The 19,875-nt window shown below is 41.3% G+C and overlaps 1 protein-coding gene across 4 annotated transcripts in view; it reads right to left on the bottom strand.

The window, feature by feature from the left end:
• Nucleotides 1-10,495: 10,495 nt before the first annotated feature.
• The window catches only part of ARHGEF7 (Rho guanine nucleotide exchange factor 7), a 128,902-nt gene continuing 119,522 nt past the window's right edge, over nucleotides 10,496-19,875 (bottom strand). For all 4 annotated transcript variants that reach the window (XM_054162862.1, XM_054162861.1, XM_054162864.1 and 1 more), the window contains 3 exons: nucleotides 15,207-15,306; nucleotides 14,561-14,615; nucleotides 10,496-11,014 (listed from right to left, as the gene is read on the bottom strand). In XM_054162862.1, coding sequence (XP_054018837.1) covers nucleotides 10,892-11,014; nucleotides 14,561-14,615; nucleotides 15,207-15,306 — 278 coding nt within the window. In that variant the 3' untranslated portion in view covers nucleotides 10,496-10,891. The remainder of the gene's footprint in view (nucleotides 11,015-14,560; nucleotides 14,616-15,206; nucleotides 15,307-19,875) is intronic.

The raw sequence follows: 19,875 nt of genomic DNA on the forward strand, positions 1-19,875 counted from the left end.
CAAATCCTTGGCTGGAAGAAAGCTGTGAGGAAACATGCTAAATCAGAATGCTTCTTCATGGTCACATCTGCTGCCTTTCTGTTGGCAATACTACAAAAAGGAGTTTCTGAAAAGACACACTTTCATCTGGAAATGAAAGGGGGGAATATGAGGGAGAATCTAACCCAACTGAGATAACCAAAGCATTCAGGGCAGCTCAGGTCAGTAACTTCAAGTTCAGGGGTAGTGGCTTTTCCAGCTGCTCAGGAGCTGGCTCCTGCCCTTCCCCTGCAGCATGGACCAGCGCTTGGTAGCATCACATGGTGTTCCACTATCAATCACAGTTGCCAGTGGATAGATGTGGGAGGTGTAATGTAGAGGAGAAAACAGCAGAATGAAGAGCTCACATTCTGTGGACAAAAAGCCACCCCCAAAATTTCCCTCTCAGCTGGGACAGCACCCGTGGGTTGCAGAGTGCTTGCAGTCCTGTTTGGCGCTTCCCTGGCATTCTGGATGCCAAGGTTTTTAGCAACACCAAACTACTCGTCTGTCACTTCCCACTCAAGTTTTCACACTTCTGCTCACCACAGTGAGTACAGCACACAGGACATGCTGCCTTTCCAAAGGAACACATCAGTACTTTCCCTATCAGGATAAAGGAAAAAAAAGGACTTTTTTGTCACTGTGTTTTTCTCACCTCAGAGCTCAGCCTCATGTCACAAATCTGTTTCCTTTGTTGTGTCTGCGTCCCCTGCAATGCACCTTTGTACAAGCTCCCCTACTTTATGTGCACGCAAAGCCACTGGGGCCATCCATATGGTTTGGAGAGCAGCACAAAAGATGATGATTGCTACAGAGCAGTCATACTGGCCTCTACAAGTCTCAAGCTGAATCCTCCTGGCACACACCACACAGGACTGTACAGATGAATCCACCAGCCCTACGGACACATATAATGACTTAGGCAGAAATTACTCTTCCTGCTGCCAAACACCAGTGCTTCCCACCTTCTAAAAAGGCATCTGAGCTCTCTTATGCCTTGCAGAAGGCATAATTCCATGTTAAGAATTCCATGGTGGAAAAATCTGACACTCTTAATGAATAGGAAGCCATTCACAACATCCAGAGAATGGTGTGCTTTTGCTTTTACTTCTAATCTAAGGCTTCCCTGCTAGCAGAAAATGCATTGAAATGCCTTAAAATGTTATTTCAATTTGCTTCCCAATACAGCTCAGTTAATCCAAATTGTTTTAAGGCACTTCTAAATGGATTCCAATTAAAAAAAAATAAACTAACAGCAGCAAAATTACCTTGAATACAAGTTTTTATGCTGGGAGTCTTCATTGCCTTCAGAGTAACAGGCATGTGCCAAAAAGATAAAACTTTTCAAAGGCCTAGACTGACATTCGCCTACAAACTGTGTGCTTCTTATCTCCTTTCAGAACAAATTCTCCATTTACAACCTGCAGCAGGCAAATTATGCAGCTATCTATAGCAAATAGTCAAGTAGGCCGTACCCATAAACGTGGCCATTTATAAATGTGCTTAACAGCCTAAAAGTTAGGCCTGGCAATGTTTCCATGCACTAAGCCCTTGGCAGTGAAGTTCTTCATTCAGCCAGAAGTCTGTTACACGAGGACAATTCAAGAGTTTTGAATCCTTTTCTTTCTTTCCAACAAAACCAACATGTAAATCTGGTCATTATAGTCACCTATCTTCTTCTTTTCCATGAGCAGAAAAGATTATTCTTGGCAACAATGTGTCATGCCTGTGTGTACACCCAACCACTCAAAACTGAAGAATGTTCTTACCGTGTAACATTTGCAGACAAAGCTCATCCTCAACCCTCTCGTTTGGCAGGTGAGCTGGAAGACAGGGAGGAAGAGCAGAATAAAGCCCCTATAATCAAAGGGGAAATGGATGAACACCTGCTGCATTAGTTAGACAATCACAAGTCCATGGGGCAGGATACAATCCACCCAAGGATACCACAGGAGCTGGTAGAGGTGCTCACCAAAACATTTTCCATCATTTATGACGAGTTGTGGCTAACCAGGGAGGTCCCAGCTGAACAGAGATTGGCATACGTGACATTCATCTACAAGAAGGGCCAGAAAGAAGATTTGGGGAGCAACAGGTCTGTCAGTCTGACCTCTGTGCCAGGGAAGGTTATGGAGCAGGTCATCTTGAGTGCCATCACACAGCACATACAGGACAACCAGGTGATCAGGCCCAATCAGTGTGAGTTTATGAAAGGCAGGTCCTGCTTGACTAACCTGATCTCCTTCTAGCATGAGGTGACCCAGCTAGTGGAGGGAAAGGCTGTGGATGTTTGCCTGGATTCTAGTAACACCTTTGACACCATTTCACACAGCAACCTGGTGGAAAAACTGGCTGCACATGGCTGGGATAGGCATATGCTTTGCTACATAAAACTGGCTGGGTAGTTGGGCCCAAAAAGTTTAAATCAATAGAGTTAAATCCAGCTGGCATTTGAACACAAGCGGTGCTTCCCAGGGCTCAGTATGGGGGCCAGTTATCTTTAATGTGTTTATCAATCACAAAAACAATGGGACTGAGTACACCCTTGCACATGACATCTAGTTGGGCTGGAGAGTTGGTCTGCTTGAAGATAGAGATACTCTACAGAGGGACCTGGACAGGCTGGATCAATGGGCTGAGGCCGGCTGCATGAGGTTAAACAGAGCCAAGTGCCAGGTGTTGCACTTGGGTCACAACCACCCCATGGGAAGCTATAGGCTAGAAGTAACAGCTGGGAATCCTCCTGAAAAGAACCTGAGGCTGTTGGTCAGCAGCTGGCTGAACACAAGCCAGCAGTGTGCTCAGGTGGGCAAGAAGACCAACAGCATCCTGGCCTGTCTCAGGAACAGTGGCCAGCAGGAGCAGGGAAGTGATCAGGCCCCTGTACTTAGCAGTGCTGAGATCGCACCTCAAATGCTGTGTTCTGTTTTGGGCCCACACCACAAGAAAGACCTTGAGGTACTGAAGCACATTCAAGGAAGCTGGAGAAGAGTCTAGACAACAAATTGTACTGAGCGGCTGAGGGAACTGGGATTGTTTAGTGTGGAAAAGACGAGGCTCAGGGGAGACCTGCCTGAAGGGAGGTTGTAGCAAAGTGTCTCTTCAAAGTCACAAGTGACAAGAGGAAACAGATTCAAGTTGCACCAGGGGAGGTTTAGATGTGACATTAGGAAAACTTTATTCACCAAAGGGTTGTCAGGGACTGGAATGGGCTGCCTAGGAAGTGATGGAATCACCATCCCTGAGGATATTTAAAACACATGTAGATGTGGCACTTAGTGACATGGTTTAGCCTTGAACTTGGCAATGTTAGGTTAACAGCTGGACTCAAAAGGTTTTTCCCAACCTAAACAACTGTATGATAGCCTGATTGCAGTGTCACAAATGACAACTGATCACAAAGGGGAAAGGTTTTATCAGATACAAACCCTAGAGTAATGTCAGTGGGTGTCTAGGGATCATACTGGATTAAGCCAATGTATTTCCTGTTAAACCTAAAGGATACAAAGGGGCCACAGGATGACTCTGGAGACAAGATCCTTTGAGAGAAATTTAAGACAACAGCAAGGACTGGGAAAGCATCTTAGGTCACCAACTCCTGCTCATGATTTTAAAATGTCCCAATGCTCTGGACAGCCTGGAGGATGCTTTATTCCATGGTGACAGCACAGGTGGTCATTTGGACAGCCATCAGATACAGAGAACCAGGTCTGAATGCTGAAGGGACAAATCCTTCTGAAGATCTGATGTGGTCAGCAGGGTTACCTTCCCAAACCTACATTTTCAAACACGTTGCTTCACATTCAAAGCAGTCACCATACTCCTTCTCTGAGAGCAAGATTACCCTCTCTCCCGACTCCCTTCCCAGCACAGGTGCAACAGTCTTAGAGCTTAAATTACCAGCAGAAATCTTGCTTAGTGAAGTAGGTAATGACAATGCAGTGGGTAGAGCATGCCACGCATGGCACCATCACAGTTTTTCACCTCAAATCTCAGAAAGGAGACTTTTTTTGGTGAGCATTGGTAAGACTAGTCCTGTAGCAGTGGGTGTCTCTCATTTTCTCTGAGATTCTGCCAGCCTTAGAGTAAACACCTCTGAGACTGAATGAGTTAGTGATCACAGCCAAATTCCTTGCTTAGCCTCACCTCACAGTAATAACCTGGTCCTGTGTTACCTCCACACTGCAGAGTGCTGAAAGAGGCCTTGTGATGCCCAGTGCACAGATCCTGTAAGTCACGCATGTCATTGGGAAACACTACAAAAACCCCACACGAGTGGCCATGTCAAATGCTGTGTGAACACTTTCAGCTGTGACTGTCTACTTCTGTTCTATAGGACAAAAGGTTAATGGACTATTTCCTGAAGCTTGAAAAGCAGCTCCAAAATATACTGAAAGCTAACTCCAGTTGGTTATACATCAAAGTACAAATACTGACAAATTCAGGGAAATTGTGAATAGTTCCTGAGAAACCAGAAGCTAACACAGTCCTCTGCTGGAAAAATCCTGTAAAAACATGCCATTTCTGTAGTGCTCATTTATGTCTACAGGAAACACAAGCTGCTTGACAGGCAAGAGATGTCTAACAAAACCTGAGCAATACACCAGCTAGGAAAACAGAAAAACCGAAGAATCTCACCAGGCCTACATATTAACATCAGACTGGACACAGATAATCTTCACAGATCAGTCACTAGAACAGGCTTCCCAATACAGTGGTCATGGCCCCAAGCCTGTCAGAGTTCAGGGAGTGTCTGGATGATGCTCTTAGTCATACAGTTTAGCTTTAGGTAGTTCCATGAGAAGCATAGATCTAGACTTGATTCCTATGGTTCGTTCCAACTGGAGATATTCTATGAGCCTGGGTGTCACATATGGCATGCCACATCCCTTGAACTGGTGTGTAGCAGCAGGTAAAAAGTTTTCTTACTGCAACAGTCTCCACTGCCTTCTACATGTTAGTCTAAAACCATCCTCATGGTAAGACTCAATGCTTGGAAGGAGAATCAGAAGTATACATTGAGACATGCACAGGACCTTCTCTGTCCAGGCTTGCTAGCACTGCCCTGTTAATGGAAAAGCCAGCAGATATGCCTGGAGGTGTACATGGCACAGCCAGGCAATTGGGCAACAGGACAGATTCATGGCCACGTAAGACCTTAAGGCTGTTCTTAGGTACAAGCACAGAATGGCACAGCTCGCACATGTTCAACACAGGAAGGGAATGACATCAGTGAGAATGTTCAGAAACTAACAGGAACATCTGAGCAATTTCAGGCTGCTAAGATCTGCACTACATAAATACTGACAGTATTCTTCTGTTCACAGTAACTCACTGAACTGCCACTCTCATTTCCTTCTAACTCATAAATTAGATTTGGGCCTGAACAGTGACTTGAGGGCAGCCATTCAAATTAATGAAAAGCTCAGGAGGTTAATTTTGTTCCAAATCCCAGCTCAGCTCTCCTTCCAAGATGATATTTGATGCACATGAATTAGAGAAAGCTTAAGTGCAGAGCAGACAAGGTAAGCTAGAGCAAGCCTACAGCCCTTCTCCAGATTATGAAGCATGCCTTGCAGAACAAATTTATCTCAAATTTCATCTCAGCATTCCCCCAAAGTACAAACTCCACAGTACCAGGATCCTTAAGCTTCAGCACTGTGGGACTCGTGGCATACATAGAGATACATATTTTCACCCACATCTCCATTTTAGGCCTCTCACTTCCATAATCAAGACCTGTTACAAGCTCTACCCTTTCCAACCTCTTGCCTTATGGTATCAACAAAGGTGCTCACTCTACTCTAAATGGGTAACAGCAGGTTCTGAACTTAAATTCCTGAGCCTATCAGGTGCAGCAGCTCCTACAGGATATAAATTAGATGGACCCCTCAGACAAGCAGCAGCAGTTAAGGACACAGCTGAGCTACCCAGACAAAATCGTGGTACCATAGTGCACATCAGCGAGGAAAAATTATGGGAAATGACCCTGTAAGCATCCTGGTTAAAGAAAGAGAACTTGTTGCCCCAGGTGCTGAGCAAGCTCCCCTGCAGCCCATGGAAGAGATTGGTGAAGCAGGTTGTTCCCCCTGCAGCCCATGGATGTCCATGCAGATACCCACACTGCAGCTTGTGGAGGACTCCATGTTGGAGCAGGTGCCCTGAAGAAAGCTGCAGTCCAGAGCCAACACCAGGGCAAGCTCCTGGGAGATTCTGTAGCTTACAGGGAACCCACAGAGGAGCATAACTGTGCTTGAAGGATTACAGGCCATGGAAGACACCTATGCTGGAACAGGAAAAAAAATCAAGAAAGTGGAACTTAAGGACAGGTTGCAACTCCCATTCTCCATGCCCCTGTGCTGCTTATTAGGGGGAGTGGAAGATTAGAGCCTTAGGAATGGAGTGAAGTTCAGCTTGGGAACGGGTGGGGTAGGGCAAAAGTGGCTTAGTTTTAATCCTTGTTCTTCACTGTCCAACTCTACTTTTAAATGGCAAGAAGGTAGTGTCTTTTATCTCAAACCACAAGCTTTTCCATCTTATTCCATCCATCATCATCTCCTGCAGATGAGCAGTAAGAGAGCAGCTGAGTGGGGTCTGGCAGCCAGCCAGTCAACCCACCACAATAAAACACACCCCCAAAAGAAAATCTCCCAAGCACATCAGGTGACAAATTATTTAACATTGTCTATACAGTGATGAACCAAGAAGAAAAAAGGAAAATGAGACTTTGTCTGATTAAAGTTATAAAATGCTGCACTTCAAGTTCTCCTTTTCATGAATACCTCCTTGCTAAACTACAAACCCCTTAAAATGCCTTGTCCAAAGACTGAAAGCATCTTTCCAAACAAATTACTCCCTACACTTGCTGTTACCTATCCCATCATCCTGCATAAATCGACACCAATGATGTTCCTACCATAAAAACTATCCCACTCCCCAGTTTCAAGTAGCATCAACCAAATAATGTCCCTGTGCTATGCAGGGACAAATCATAAGTTCCAAGTTTATTCAGATGACTTGTGCATGTAGGGAAGCATTTTAGTTTCCTTATGCACTGATTTGATTTTCTAATGTTTCTTGCTTACTTTCTTTTCATTATCTACTGTCTTTGTCTTTCATTTCCTCCATCTGGAACACAAGCCTTATGAGGAGCAGCTGAGGGAGCTGGGGTTGTTTGCCTGGAGGAGGCTCAGGGGAGACTTTACTGCTGCTTACAACTACCTGAAGGGAGGCTGAAGCCAGGTGGGGGTTGGTCTCTTCTCCCAGCCAACCAACAACAGAACAAGAGGACAGCGTCAAGCTGCGCAAGGGGAAGTCTAGGCTTGATCTTAAAAAAATTCTTCACAGAAAGAGTGATTGCCCATGGGAATGGGCTGCCCAGGGAGGTGGTGGGGTCAGCGTCCCAACAGGTGTTCAAGAAAAGACTGGATGAGGCTCTCAGTGCCATGGTCCAGCTGATTAGTTAGGGTTGGGTGATCAGCTGGACTTGATGATCTTGAAGGTTTCTTCCAACCCAGTTGACTGTGAGTCTATTGCTCTAGCAGGTCAGGTTACCAAAGAAAGCTGAAATTCCTCAGGGCAAGACAGTTAAGATCCTCCTCACCCCTCTAAACAACCCTAAACAAGCAAAATCCCAACAAATCCATGAAAAAAGCCCTTTCAAGATACTGTATCAACTATTAGACAGCAAAAGTCATTTATATGAAAGGCAAAAGAAAATTCAAGCAGTTTTCCTTCTTACTATCATACCCCACGAATTAGATGAAACATAACACTGAGTAGGGGGAAAAAATCATGGTTTAATTACAACAATGTAGCATGAACACTTTAGTAGTCGATACCAGATATTGAGATGCCTAAACTAAACTGGAGTTCTCCACAGATCCTGTAAACAGACACTCTAAATTCCCTACATGATTGGCATTAAGAAGGTTTATACAAAGGTGGTCAGTTGTTCAGTCTTTAAGATGTCATGACATGGTGAGACAACACAAACACATCAGTAAGTACAGAGAAATGTTATGCTACATTTTGGACAACTCAGAACCGAAAGTGCTTCACATCTACAGGATAAGAAATGGCTTCATCTCCTCATCCCTAAATGATGAGAGCAAAAAAATAACCCTTTAATAGGTTAAATAAACAGTGCCCCATTTATCCATGCTTATATAAAGTTTCCAAGAATTCAGAAGGTCTGTGGTGAAATTTACAATCTATATACAGTACAAATTGTCAAAAGTTCAGATACTCCTTGGTTCCCAAAAGTCTGAAACTCATTCTCTGCACTAGGGAAAAAAAACAACAACCAAACAAACAACAAACCATACACCCCATCAAATCTACCTACAGTATTGGGGTGGGGTGTTTTTCCTTGTTTTTTTTCCTCTTTTTCCTTTTTCTGTAAAAATTAAGCATCCCAATCCATCTTCAATAAAATCAGTCCTAAGTCCTGGTCATATTTAACAACTGCTTAATCCTAGTGTTTAAGGCATGTTCATTGGATGTCAGTGTAGGGGTACTGTCAGAAATTATGACAATCACAGGTACAAAGAGTCAGCACATTTACACAGCAACGCCACTCTTTACAACACAAAGTAAAACAAACTGTTCTGATGGACGTTGTTCCTGAGTTAAAACTTGCTAAGTACTGCTAAGATTAATCTTTTCCTTTTTTATACTTCTTCCTCTGGAATGTCCTTTCACATACACTCAACTGAAAATGAAAGTTCTCTCTGAAAATAGCCCAAATGTCAGAAAGCAAAAAATGCTAGCAAAATTCTAATTATACCAGCGTTCCAAAAAAACCACTAAGTTTAGCCAAAGTGCTATGAATTTGCAGGATTTAGTGCCATTTAGCTCTAAGCAAGAGTATTTTCTAAACATGGAGACAAATATAAATGTCAGCCCACTGGTTTTTGCAACTGACAACAATAGGAAGAGATTTCAGTATCAAGAATTGCAATTTTAAGGTTCTGTGAATAGAAGCAATTCTGACACTGTAGGCATTTTTAGCATTCTTATCTACCCTCCTCCCTTAGAAGTAAAGGAAGGCAGTTTTAAATTGTAGTAACAAATCAAAATACCTTCAAAGCTTTTTAAATCATGCAATTAATTGTCTATGCATTTTTTAAGCTTTCATTCCCGCGGGACTGTTTCTCAAGTAGGTAATCACTGACATCCTTTCCTATTAAAAAAAAACCCTGTTCTTGGCTGAGAAAAATGGATAGCTTCAAAAATATTTTTCATTAGATTCAAAATGTGCATGAGAATTCTCTCATCCCTCTAATCGTGCTGGTTCCAATTCATTAAAGTTCACAGAGACATCTGCTCAAGTCTGACCATTACATTTAGTGGGAATTAAAGGTCACCAGAAAAAGAGGATGACAAAAGGTGTAACTCAGGTCTGTGCTATACCTGCACTTCTGACTGTCAGCTGAAGAAAAACCCCCTCAAAATTGCACCATCCGGAGTTTAATCCAAAGTTCGCTGAAATCAGTGAAAAACAATGAGCTTTAAAGGCATTAGTGTTTTAAGTGCTCCAACTGAAGCTCACTGTTTGCAGTGATGTAGCATCTCTTATTTTAAATACAAGACAAGACTGCAGCACTTACACCTATCACACTAGGGAACAAATGTGCTTTTATGTATTTTTAAACCTGTCAGCCGCGCAAATCATGAATTACAGGACAATATTTTTTTTTAAAATAAATCTTATTTCCAGATTTGTTTCAATTTAGATCTCAGCAGAAAAGAAACCAGCATCATGCTGAGAAAGCAGGGTGCAAAAGGAATGACTGCTTCAACAGTCTGGGAAATCCAAACGGAGTCTCAGGTGGCGGCACGAGAAATGAAATTCCGAATGAAGCTCGGCTTAGCCCACGTGTCTTATGCGCAAAGGCTAGCTAAAATTTAGTTGTTTTGACCACAAAATATAAATAGCAACAATTTATTCACAAAATTCTGGATTGGCTTGATTGGGGTTTTTTTGTGTTTTAACAAACTGTATGATCTGTTATCAGCCAGCTGAATGCTTAAGCACAAAAAGAGAAAATGTAGTACGTGAACACCTAAAAGTCACAGTCATGAAAAGCAGGCAAGTACATCAGTCTTTCGGTGGTCAAAGCACAACAGATTAGTGTGCCAAACAAGTGTGTGTGAATATAAATCACAGGCGTTAGGTTTTGTTTAAAAACATTTCCACTGTCAATAAAGACCTTTCTGGATTTTAATACTGTTCTCTTCAAGAATTGTAAACTGCTCAAAAACGTATGCAAAGGCAAATTACAGTGAGGACTTAAGTACAGTGGTCAACAGGAAAAATGGGGGTTTGAATTTGCATATGTGATGAGTGGCTAATTTGCAACAAATCCATAAATATCCATGAAGAACTCTGACGGTTCCTAGGCAAGACAGTACTGCCGTCATTTCTAACACTTGTGACCATTACAATAACAAGAGACAACATCCCCCCCCCCAAAAAAACCACCCCATCATCAGCCCTGATACAATCACATATGCATTCAAAATTACAGATATTTACAAGAAAAATATATATTTAATTAAAAAGCCACTGAAAAACATGGACTTTTAGTCAGGTGCTGCACTTTCTGCAAAATGAGGTAATTTAGATGCAAACAAATTAAGTTTAGTAGAGTTCAGGATCCATGGTCTCCACACAACGTACAGACTGCTTCAGTAAATGGCTTGACCCTTTCTATATTGTCCAGAGCAAGAAATCACTAGATCCAGTTAAATCCTGTTTTGTAGTGCTCTTGATGCAACACTGACTAACGTCAGAAGGCTTCCCAGCTCCGTTTTACAAGTGGTCTTTCAACAGAAAGGAAACAAAAAAAAAAGAAAGGAAAAATAGTTATAAGTTGGTTTCATCCCAAGACGGATCATTCATGTTCTTCAGAACTTTTCTAACAAGCTTCTCCAAGTCCTTGCGAGCTCTTTGTTCTTCTTCTAATGATTTCTTCATCTTTTTGTTATCCTATTTAATAGAGATAGAAATATTACTGTTTTGCTTGTGAGCTAGTTTGTTGTTTTGGTTGGGTTTCTGCCCCACCCCCCAGCCTATCTTTTCTGGCCACATATATACACTCTCAAGTACAAATGCTGGAGGCTCTCCTTAGTATGACTGCCATTAGCTGTACGACAGCAAAGCCGCCTAACTTTTCAGTTACACACAGTTACTTCACACAATGCCACGAAAACCACCAAATGGAAACCTGAGCTATTTCCTATTTATACTTAGGGGTCCTTTAAACCCAAGTGCTAGTACCAGATGGCAAATCTCAAATTCTTCTGCTCAAATCTCATCACTGAAGAGTCAAATATATTTGTTGTTAATGGAGAAGGGAAATGGAGCAGTAAGTAGGATAAATATCATTCCAGAGTCTCCTGTGATTGTAATGAGTTTCAGAGAAACTTCTTAAAAACTTCATGCCAATTAACTTGCTTCATTAGGAAAGTAAATAGTTGAGAGGAGTATCTTGAAAACTTATGTTCTCTGGAAAGGTTTTGTGTCTGAATTTTAAACCACAGAGATGACTGCCAACGGTCTAAGAGGAATCTGAATTCCAAGGACCACCACCACTCGGAAGGTGTATTAGCAAGTTGAGTCAGTTCGATATCGAGCACCCTCAGGTAATAGTGAATACCATGAACAACAGGACTGTAAGGAGGCCACTGACCAAACCACAATAACGCTAATATTGTTTAATCCTGTACAAGGTGATGCTGGCATCAGCAGGGAAGCACCCAGAAGACAACACAACATTATATTAAGGCCCCAAGACAAAAGCCTACAGGTGTTCAACATAGGTCTGCAGTCCAGGGCTCCCACTGGATTCCCATCAGCTGTCATTTACAGACACTTGTAGAAACAGAATGAGATCAACAGCTGCTATCTCATTACCCTCCTCAAGTCTGTTGAGATATTCCAAAATTTCATTCTTTTCTTGTAGGTGCAGACTGAATTTATTTACTTACTAGCAATTCAGGACTGCAGTGTTCAAGGGTAGTACCTGTGGAGCAACAGCTGTGAATAATTTATGGAATTTGCTCTGTAAGGGATCCCTCTGTGTGGTGACTGACCAACAGGCAGTCTGGTATCTACACCAACCAATGCACTATGTAGAAAGGTTTTATTCATAAAGTCATTGGTCACTCGGGACCTTCCCAGCTCAAAGTTACTTCTGCTGTATCTTCAGTTGACACCATCAGAGTAGCAAACCAATAAAAGCTTCTGAACTAAGAATTCTGATATAGGAGAAAATCAGCTGAGGCTTTAATACATCTGGGCTTTGGAAGATAAAAGTTCCCAAGAAATTATCTATTTGGAAAGGTACCTGTCATGGTAGGGCCAAACGGGCCCAGCACAAACCCAGACAGGCCCTGATGTGTCTAGACATTGTCCCCCTCTCTCCAGTCCTTCCTGCAGTAAGTCAGGATAATGTGGGAAAAGGAACAAAAGGATAGGACCTAGTATGTCTGGTAAACAACTTTTCTTCTGGGGAAAGAGCATGTGTACTGGCCACTTCTTATCCCCAACCAGGCCTATGTTTCTGCTTTGTATGGCCACAGCCTGGCAGAATCCCTTTTCATTGGGTAACTATGTGCTGGTTTCAATTGCCCTACCGGCCCAACTGAATCTTGCACAAGATATATATACAGGCTGACTCTGGTTGCTTTTGCCTTGCCTTGTTTGAAGCTGCCTCAATTTGTCCCTGCCTCAAGTTGCCCAGTCCAGAACCTGGGATAAAAGCCATGAGCCTACTCACTGCAAGCTAGAGAAGCCATGAACCTTGGAGCCAGAGCCAAGCCTGCTTCCCCTTGCAGCTAGAATTTTGCCATGCCTCAGCATACCCAGGAGAAAGCAAGAGCCCACTGCAGTAACAGCATCATAACTAGCCTGCCGTCCTGCTGGAGCCAGCCCAGCCCCGTCTGGCATTCCTGCTGGCAACCAGCTGTGCCTGGCACACAAGAGCGCCCCAAAAGCTTCAAGGAAAAATACACAGCAGCAGCACTCCCCACTTGGGTAGAATCAGCTGTGAGTAATTCATTGCCTCTTTGGCTTAACAGTTCTCCCTCTCCCCTGCCCCCTTCCCCTCACCCCCCCCCCCCCCCCCCCCCCCCAAACCCCAGGGGTCAAGCACCATTTTGTGCTGGGTAATTAATCTTTCTATTATTTCTAATGGTCTGCTTAAAATTGTTGTATGTGCCTAAATACTTTATATTCTCACTGTTGATATATTCTAACTGTACAGCACACCTCTTAAATGCATTTTTGGCAACTTGTCATGTTAATAAGAAGTTATTAGTTTTTTATTAATATCCACATTTGCCACATTAATTATACATTTAACAAATTCCTTAACAGTACCAGAAAAGAAACCCATTGCTTGAAGTTCAGGAGAAGGTGGCCTTTTGTTTAAGGTCAAAACAGAGACCTGCAGGGCCTCAGTGAGGCAGCACACTTACCCTTGTTACAAAAGCAGACAGGAATATTAGTGGGTTTGTATTGCTGCTGGCTTTATGTGAATTGTATTAAGAAAATTTAAGAATACTATCAAGTTTAAATCAAAGCCAGAATACAGATGCTTTGCATGTTGAAAACAGTAGAATTTGAGCAGTTAAGATACTGACTGTTCTACTTCACAGAAAACACGCAGCATCCTTGGTACGCTTACAGATGGGCAAAGACTTTGGACTCACATTAATAGCCCAAAACCTGAAGTAAATTGAATACAAGCCCATTCTACATTAACACAGGAGATTTTATCCAGCTTCTGGAGTCACAACTGTTAAGGGTCAGTCAGCAAACTCACACACTGAAGAGTGAGGATAAATTCAATGCTTTTCACCTACACATTAAGCAACTACTACGTGCAGCATCATTAACATGGCTTAAAGAGGCTACCTCCTGACAAGAAAAAGTTACTTGTTGGAGACAAAAGTATCAGCTGCAGCTTCCATAGAAGCAACTTAGGTGAGATCTTGCACAATTTCCCCATATGACAAGGCAACATCTTGAGCTAACCTTAAGCCCCCATAAAAGAAAAGCCACCTGAAAATGTCTCTGGAAATGAGCAGCTTCAAAAACTGATCTGTAAGAGGTGTTCAGGTTACTGAGAGACCATTAATAAAGGCCTAAGTTGCTCCAAACATTTATATTACTAAAATTATACATTACAGTCTCTACAAGCTTATTTTGCTGGTGACACAGCAAAACTGAATTTACTCCTTAACAGTTTCAACGTTTCACAAGCTGTAAAAATCAAAAAGTAAATTAAAATGTATCTGAGTAAGTCACCTCAGGGAGAAGATACTTAACACTATTCTCAAATGTTGGTGCTCCAAAGACTGATGACCACCACTTCTTATCAAATTATTATGTTAATTCTGAAAAGTAGATCTAGTCCACAATTCAAGTTCATCCCTGTCAAAAGAAATCAACTGACAACACGTTATTTTTATAATAAGTAAAATTTCCTTTCCATTCTCCATGTTGTTATAAATGTAGTAAGTTACAAACCTGTCTTAACTCCTGCACTTCATCCTTTAACGCATATACGGTGTCAACAAGGCTTCTAAAATGAGAACAGATGATCTGTTACAACCAGTCTCAGAAATCCATGTCCTAATCTGTTAAACTGCTAAGTGAAATGCATTTTCTGTAAAAGCCCCCAAGCCCACAACTAGCAGGTCCTTTCAAAGTTGTGAAAAAGATACTGTGTCTTTATCTTGGTTTAGATTCAATAAGGCAAGGACCTATTACCAGCTTCTGTAACAGAATACACCTCTCAAGCCTACACCAGTTTCTATATTACACCTTTCTGCAACAGAACTGTACTGCATTTCCAACAAACACCTTAAAATTAAATAGAATGACACCACATACTATGACACCAACTTAATATTGACATCCTACAGCACTTTGAAAAATTCTTACAAAGTGAAACATACTCTTTCCACTCCAAGAAGTGGCAAGTTGCACAGCACAAAGAAACCACACTACAAGCATTTAAATGAAGGCACTTCAAGGACTGGCAGCATACTCAAACAGCTCTGTTCCCTACTGCAAATACACCATACACACACTGCTATAATGGGAAAGAGGAGGAGAAAGAAGAGTACAAAATTTACTGATTTAATCTAACATTCATTAAATGTTCTCTTACTTCTCTTCTATAACAGTCTGACCATTGCTTTTAGTTTCTTCTACAATGATTTTTTCTTCTTCTGGAAGCAGGACTTGAGGAGCTGATTCTTTACGAGAACCTGTGGTAAGAATAAATTACAAAATGAGCAACTCAAATATTGATGAAGCATTTCAAAGATAATTATTTCATCCATTGTACTATACACTTGCAAGACCAAAGTACATCACTCTCCATTTCCCCCTTCCCTCCCTACAAGTTATTGATACGTTTCTCATATGTAAAACCACAGCCTTACAACGGCAAAAATTTGTCTGTTTCCTACCCTGCTGCTGCCATTACTTCTGTGTCATCGACGAGGATGCTACATGCATTTAAAAACCAGAGATTTAAGCCTCAAGAACAGATGCTGATCTCACACCAACACAAATCCAAGAAATAATCCTACTTTAAACCAATTACTCTATCAGTAAGAAGCAGAACAGTAGTATCAAATTAGAGTGATACATTGAAAAAAAAAAAGTTAAAACTCCTTTCAGGCACCATAAACAGTTGTGTGCACACGTCTATGTACGCTTCCATACAGCTTTTTGCCCTATAACAAAATACACACATTGTATTTAATAAATATTTTTAAATGCAGTTGACAATAAAACCTCCCAATATTTCAGTATCTTCCAAACATTTTCCACCACCATTACAATTTCTAACATCAAGATAATACACACGGGTTCTTAAAAAAGTAGCTCTGAATAGAAAGATCTGCAGCTCAGATGTGCATCCATTCATACATTAAGTATGTCTTCTAGAAACACTAAGTGGGCTGGAACAAAATTAGAAGCACTCTTTAAAAGATCTGTGATTGTGTGCCTTGATCTGTAAGTAAATTGCTGTGCAGGCATTTGTTCAGAATTCAAACAGCAGATAAGGCATTAAAGTTCTTGCATATTTTAATCAAAGTACCAGTTTTAAGAAACAAAGTTCACTTGCCTACCAATTCACTGTAATGAACTTTCATTAACCAGCAATGTTTTAAGTCTAGAACAGTTTGAGCGGGTAACTCGGTTCTACAGGATGCGTACCTGTCAGGAGAAATTAGTTAGCTCTTGCTGAACAGCTCCTTTGTGATAACACTGCTTTTTTCTTTTATGGGTCATGATAAAATACATAAGCTAAACACACAAAAGATGAAAGAAATCAAACTCATCAAAAAATACTGAGTTCCCTGACAGCTGCAGTCTTGAGATCTGAACAAGGTTGTAGGGACCACAGTTTAGCAATAAGTGTTAAGGTACTTAAACTATTTTAGCAAACAATGACACACATCCTTCAATAAAGAAAACAGTTTCTTCAGCTGACAGCAAAGATCAAATGTATCAGACCTTGATGGTCAAAATTTTACGGAATAAAGAAACCTGCAGATTTGAGAACAGAATCTCGTCCTTGAAAGCTGCAAGTTCTTCATCTCACTGAGTGAATAAATCATTTAAGGGTTAGTATTCTTCCACTCCCACTTCTTTTCCAAGGAAGGAACAACCTATAAAAAACAAATACATCCAAACTCTGTATGGAGCTCAAGGATATTTCCCCATTTGCACTGTCCATCTCTGACAGTAAAAAGTTGTCTGATGTTTATTTCAGTTAATTGGTTGCTGCTCTGCTTTATTAGACAAAGAGATTACACAGAGCTAAACATTACTTTAAGAATTAACTGGCAGCAGCTGCTACCAGATCACTAGATTTTGGGTCTCTGTATCAATGTGAAGTAACTCAGTCCAGTATGTGCTGAGTGAGTCACTGATCAAAGGGAGATAACTGCCACACATCTCTCACCCATGACCCTTCTATCAAATGGAACAGCACATTTTGTCTCTGCATAGAGCTGCATCCAATTGTCTTTGCCTGGTCAGAGTGACATGGGTCCTTGCAAGGCAGAAATAGGGAGGAACAGAAAGCCTTTTTTAAAATAAATCCCAGCTTTACAGTTATACACACATATGCACTTATGTGCAGACATCTGGTTTATACCAGATGTCTACACCAGCTTATCCTCATGTGTGTGCAGCATAGCACAATAAATACTTTGCATTACTGAGAGACAGAGTGCTGTTTCATTAAAACCAAAACATTCACCAACACTGTACACAAAGCAACCACAAAGTACAGACACACACTTACATGATGCAAAACTGTTGCTGTGAACACTGACCTGTGTTGCAAAACATGAACTATCTCATGGAACTGAGGACATCACTAGGCAAGAGTGAACTCTTGCCTTTATTGCTCCAGTACTGTTGATCACACAAATTTTGATCTGTATCTCAGAACCCTCGTTGTTCTTATGGTTTCTGCTTAAGAAAAAATAAAACTCCCACTTCATCTTTTACCTCAGTTTGCTTTCCAAGAGTTTCAGGGTTTCAGGTTTTTGTTGTTTGTTTGCTGGGGTTTTTGGTGTTTGGTTTGGTTTTGTTGTTTGGTTTTTTCCTCCTTTTTTTGTTTGATTTGGGGTTTTGTTTGTTTCCCATGGATATTCTTCCCCTTAAATGCAGCACTTGCTAAGTATCAAAGTTAAAAACACACTGCACATCTAGCCTGCAACAACAATCCCTATCATGAGTACGAACTCAGTCAAGTTATAGGCAAAGCAAAGCTACTTTGCTGTCCTGCTTTTCTGAACCATTTATGCCAGAAGCTCATCATTAATTTTTTAAAAGACACGTTGTCTGGCAATTACTTCTAGAGGGAACTCCAAGCAGAGACAATACTTACTCAGTCTTGTTTCAAGTCAAATAGGCGAAAAGAATATTTACACCAACCTCCATCAACTCTAGCCCTAAATCACCTTGAGACAACCAAAAGTACAAGATTAAAAAGTAAACCAAACCAAAATGGACACCCTCCCCAAAGCTTTACAAACAGGGATTTATTTTGGTCCCTCTTTTTTAGGGGTATTGGGGGAAGTCAGGTGGATGGGAGAAGAAAGGATGTTTAGCAAACCCAGACAATTTCTTGAAGATTAGCAAACAAACGGTAAGGCTGAGGAAGTCGCCATAACTTTTCAATGAGGAACTCCTAAAGCCAGCACCTTGTAAAAATTTCCTCACTCTTTAGAAATGTGTTGCCTATTTAAGGCAAGACAACTGACCACATTGAGATTCAACTAAGTTTTCATTTATATTCTATCAAGAAAATAAGGGTATCTATTCTGTATTTCTCTCTCAGCCCTGCAATGGACAGTAAAGCATCACAGTGCTTTTTGAATACTATACCCTAAATTATAGGTTTAGCAAATTTAGCCTCCGAAGGAAACCAAGTGACACAGCCCACCTCGCATTCAGACCAGGGCTACAGACCTTTGCAATACCCACTAAGTAACATGGTGTGACACCCGAGACAAGAACAGGCCCAGGGGTAGCAGTTCCCTACTTTTAGTTTTCAGCATCTAATTCCCTGTCTAATCAATCAGGCAAAGAAGGAAACAGTTCTGAGCATTTCTGGAAAGGAGGAAAGATGAAACCTGTTTGGATTATTTATGGAAGACTTCATGATGAAAATTCACTTAATACCTGTCTGAAACTGGTAGAACATCAATCCTAGCCCTGGAGTACAGTCTTAATACCACAATGGGAAGAAACTAGAGTGCAGACTGAATGACACAGAGGCTCTCTGTGATGACCCTTGGCAAATAATCACACAATCTGAGCCTTTTGTTTGAGATCTTCCAAACAGAGCATGGCATCTTAACAAAATGGTTGACAGTACCATGCTGGCTCCTAACAGAAGTCAGGTATGTGCTAGTACTAAGTCTGGTCCTTTGTACTGAATGTTAGCAGACGCGTGTGAACACAGTCCAGATGTTTTGCAGAGATCTTAACACATCAGTCAAGAGAAAAGGAAGAGAAGTAGTAGGATAAAATTCAGATACCTTTTCACTTTAGTCAGATATTAAATCTCTATGTCCAAAGACCTTGTCTATTCAGGGACCATTTAAGCCAACAGTAAAATGGAGGTGGGTATTCACATCACAGACTTACGAGTAGCTGTGCTCAGTTAAAAACCACCTCAACCCAGTCAGGAAAGAACAAAGTTCCTTCCTCCAGTAGGCCACCTGGAAGAGAAGGCTCAACCAAGGTACATTCACAGTGATACTCTGCAAAGAGTGTGCCTTCTCCCAGTGGCTACAAGGATCATAGTTTAAGCTATGGCAGTTGGATGTGAGGAGGGTGGTTAATTTTAAAAAACACATGGTATAATTTGAGAGGCCCTCAGCAACGATTCTGTTGCACAACTTTTAAGTATTCCTGTTTTCTTCAAATTTTCCTAACTTTGCTTAGTAGAGGCAAGGAGAGAAACAAGGCACAAGAGTAGAGTGTTAGAAACAGTACTTGTAAATATACAATTTGGTTTTTTCACCAACTTTCCTAGGCTCTCTTTGCAATCTAAGAAGGTCTTTGAAATTATCTCCTTGAGCTTCAGAAACAGAAATCTCCTTTGCCACCGAAAAACAACTACATGCACAGGCAACAATTTAGATCTACTATTAGCCACAGGTAGGTACAGGCTTGTAAATTTCCTGGGGAAAAAAAAGTTAGACAAAAAGTAAGAATTACCTGTCATTTAAAACATTCAGTATTTCATTGCATTAGTTATATTAAAGATGTTAAAAGTTGTTAAAGTTGATGAGCAGACC

The sequence above is a fragment of the Dryobates pubescens genome, chromosome 7, assembly GCF_014839835.1.
Source record: "Dryobates pubescens isolate bDryPub1 chromosome 7, bDryPub1.pri, whole genome shotgun sequence".
NCBI lineage: Eukaryota > Metazoa > Chordata > Aves > Piciformes > Picidae > Dryobates > Dryobates pubescens.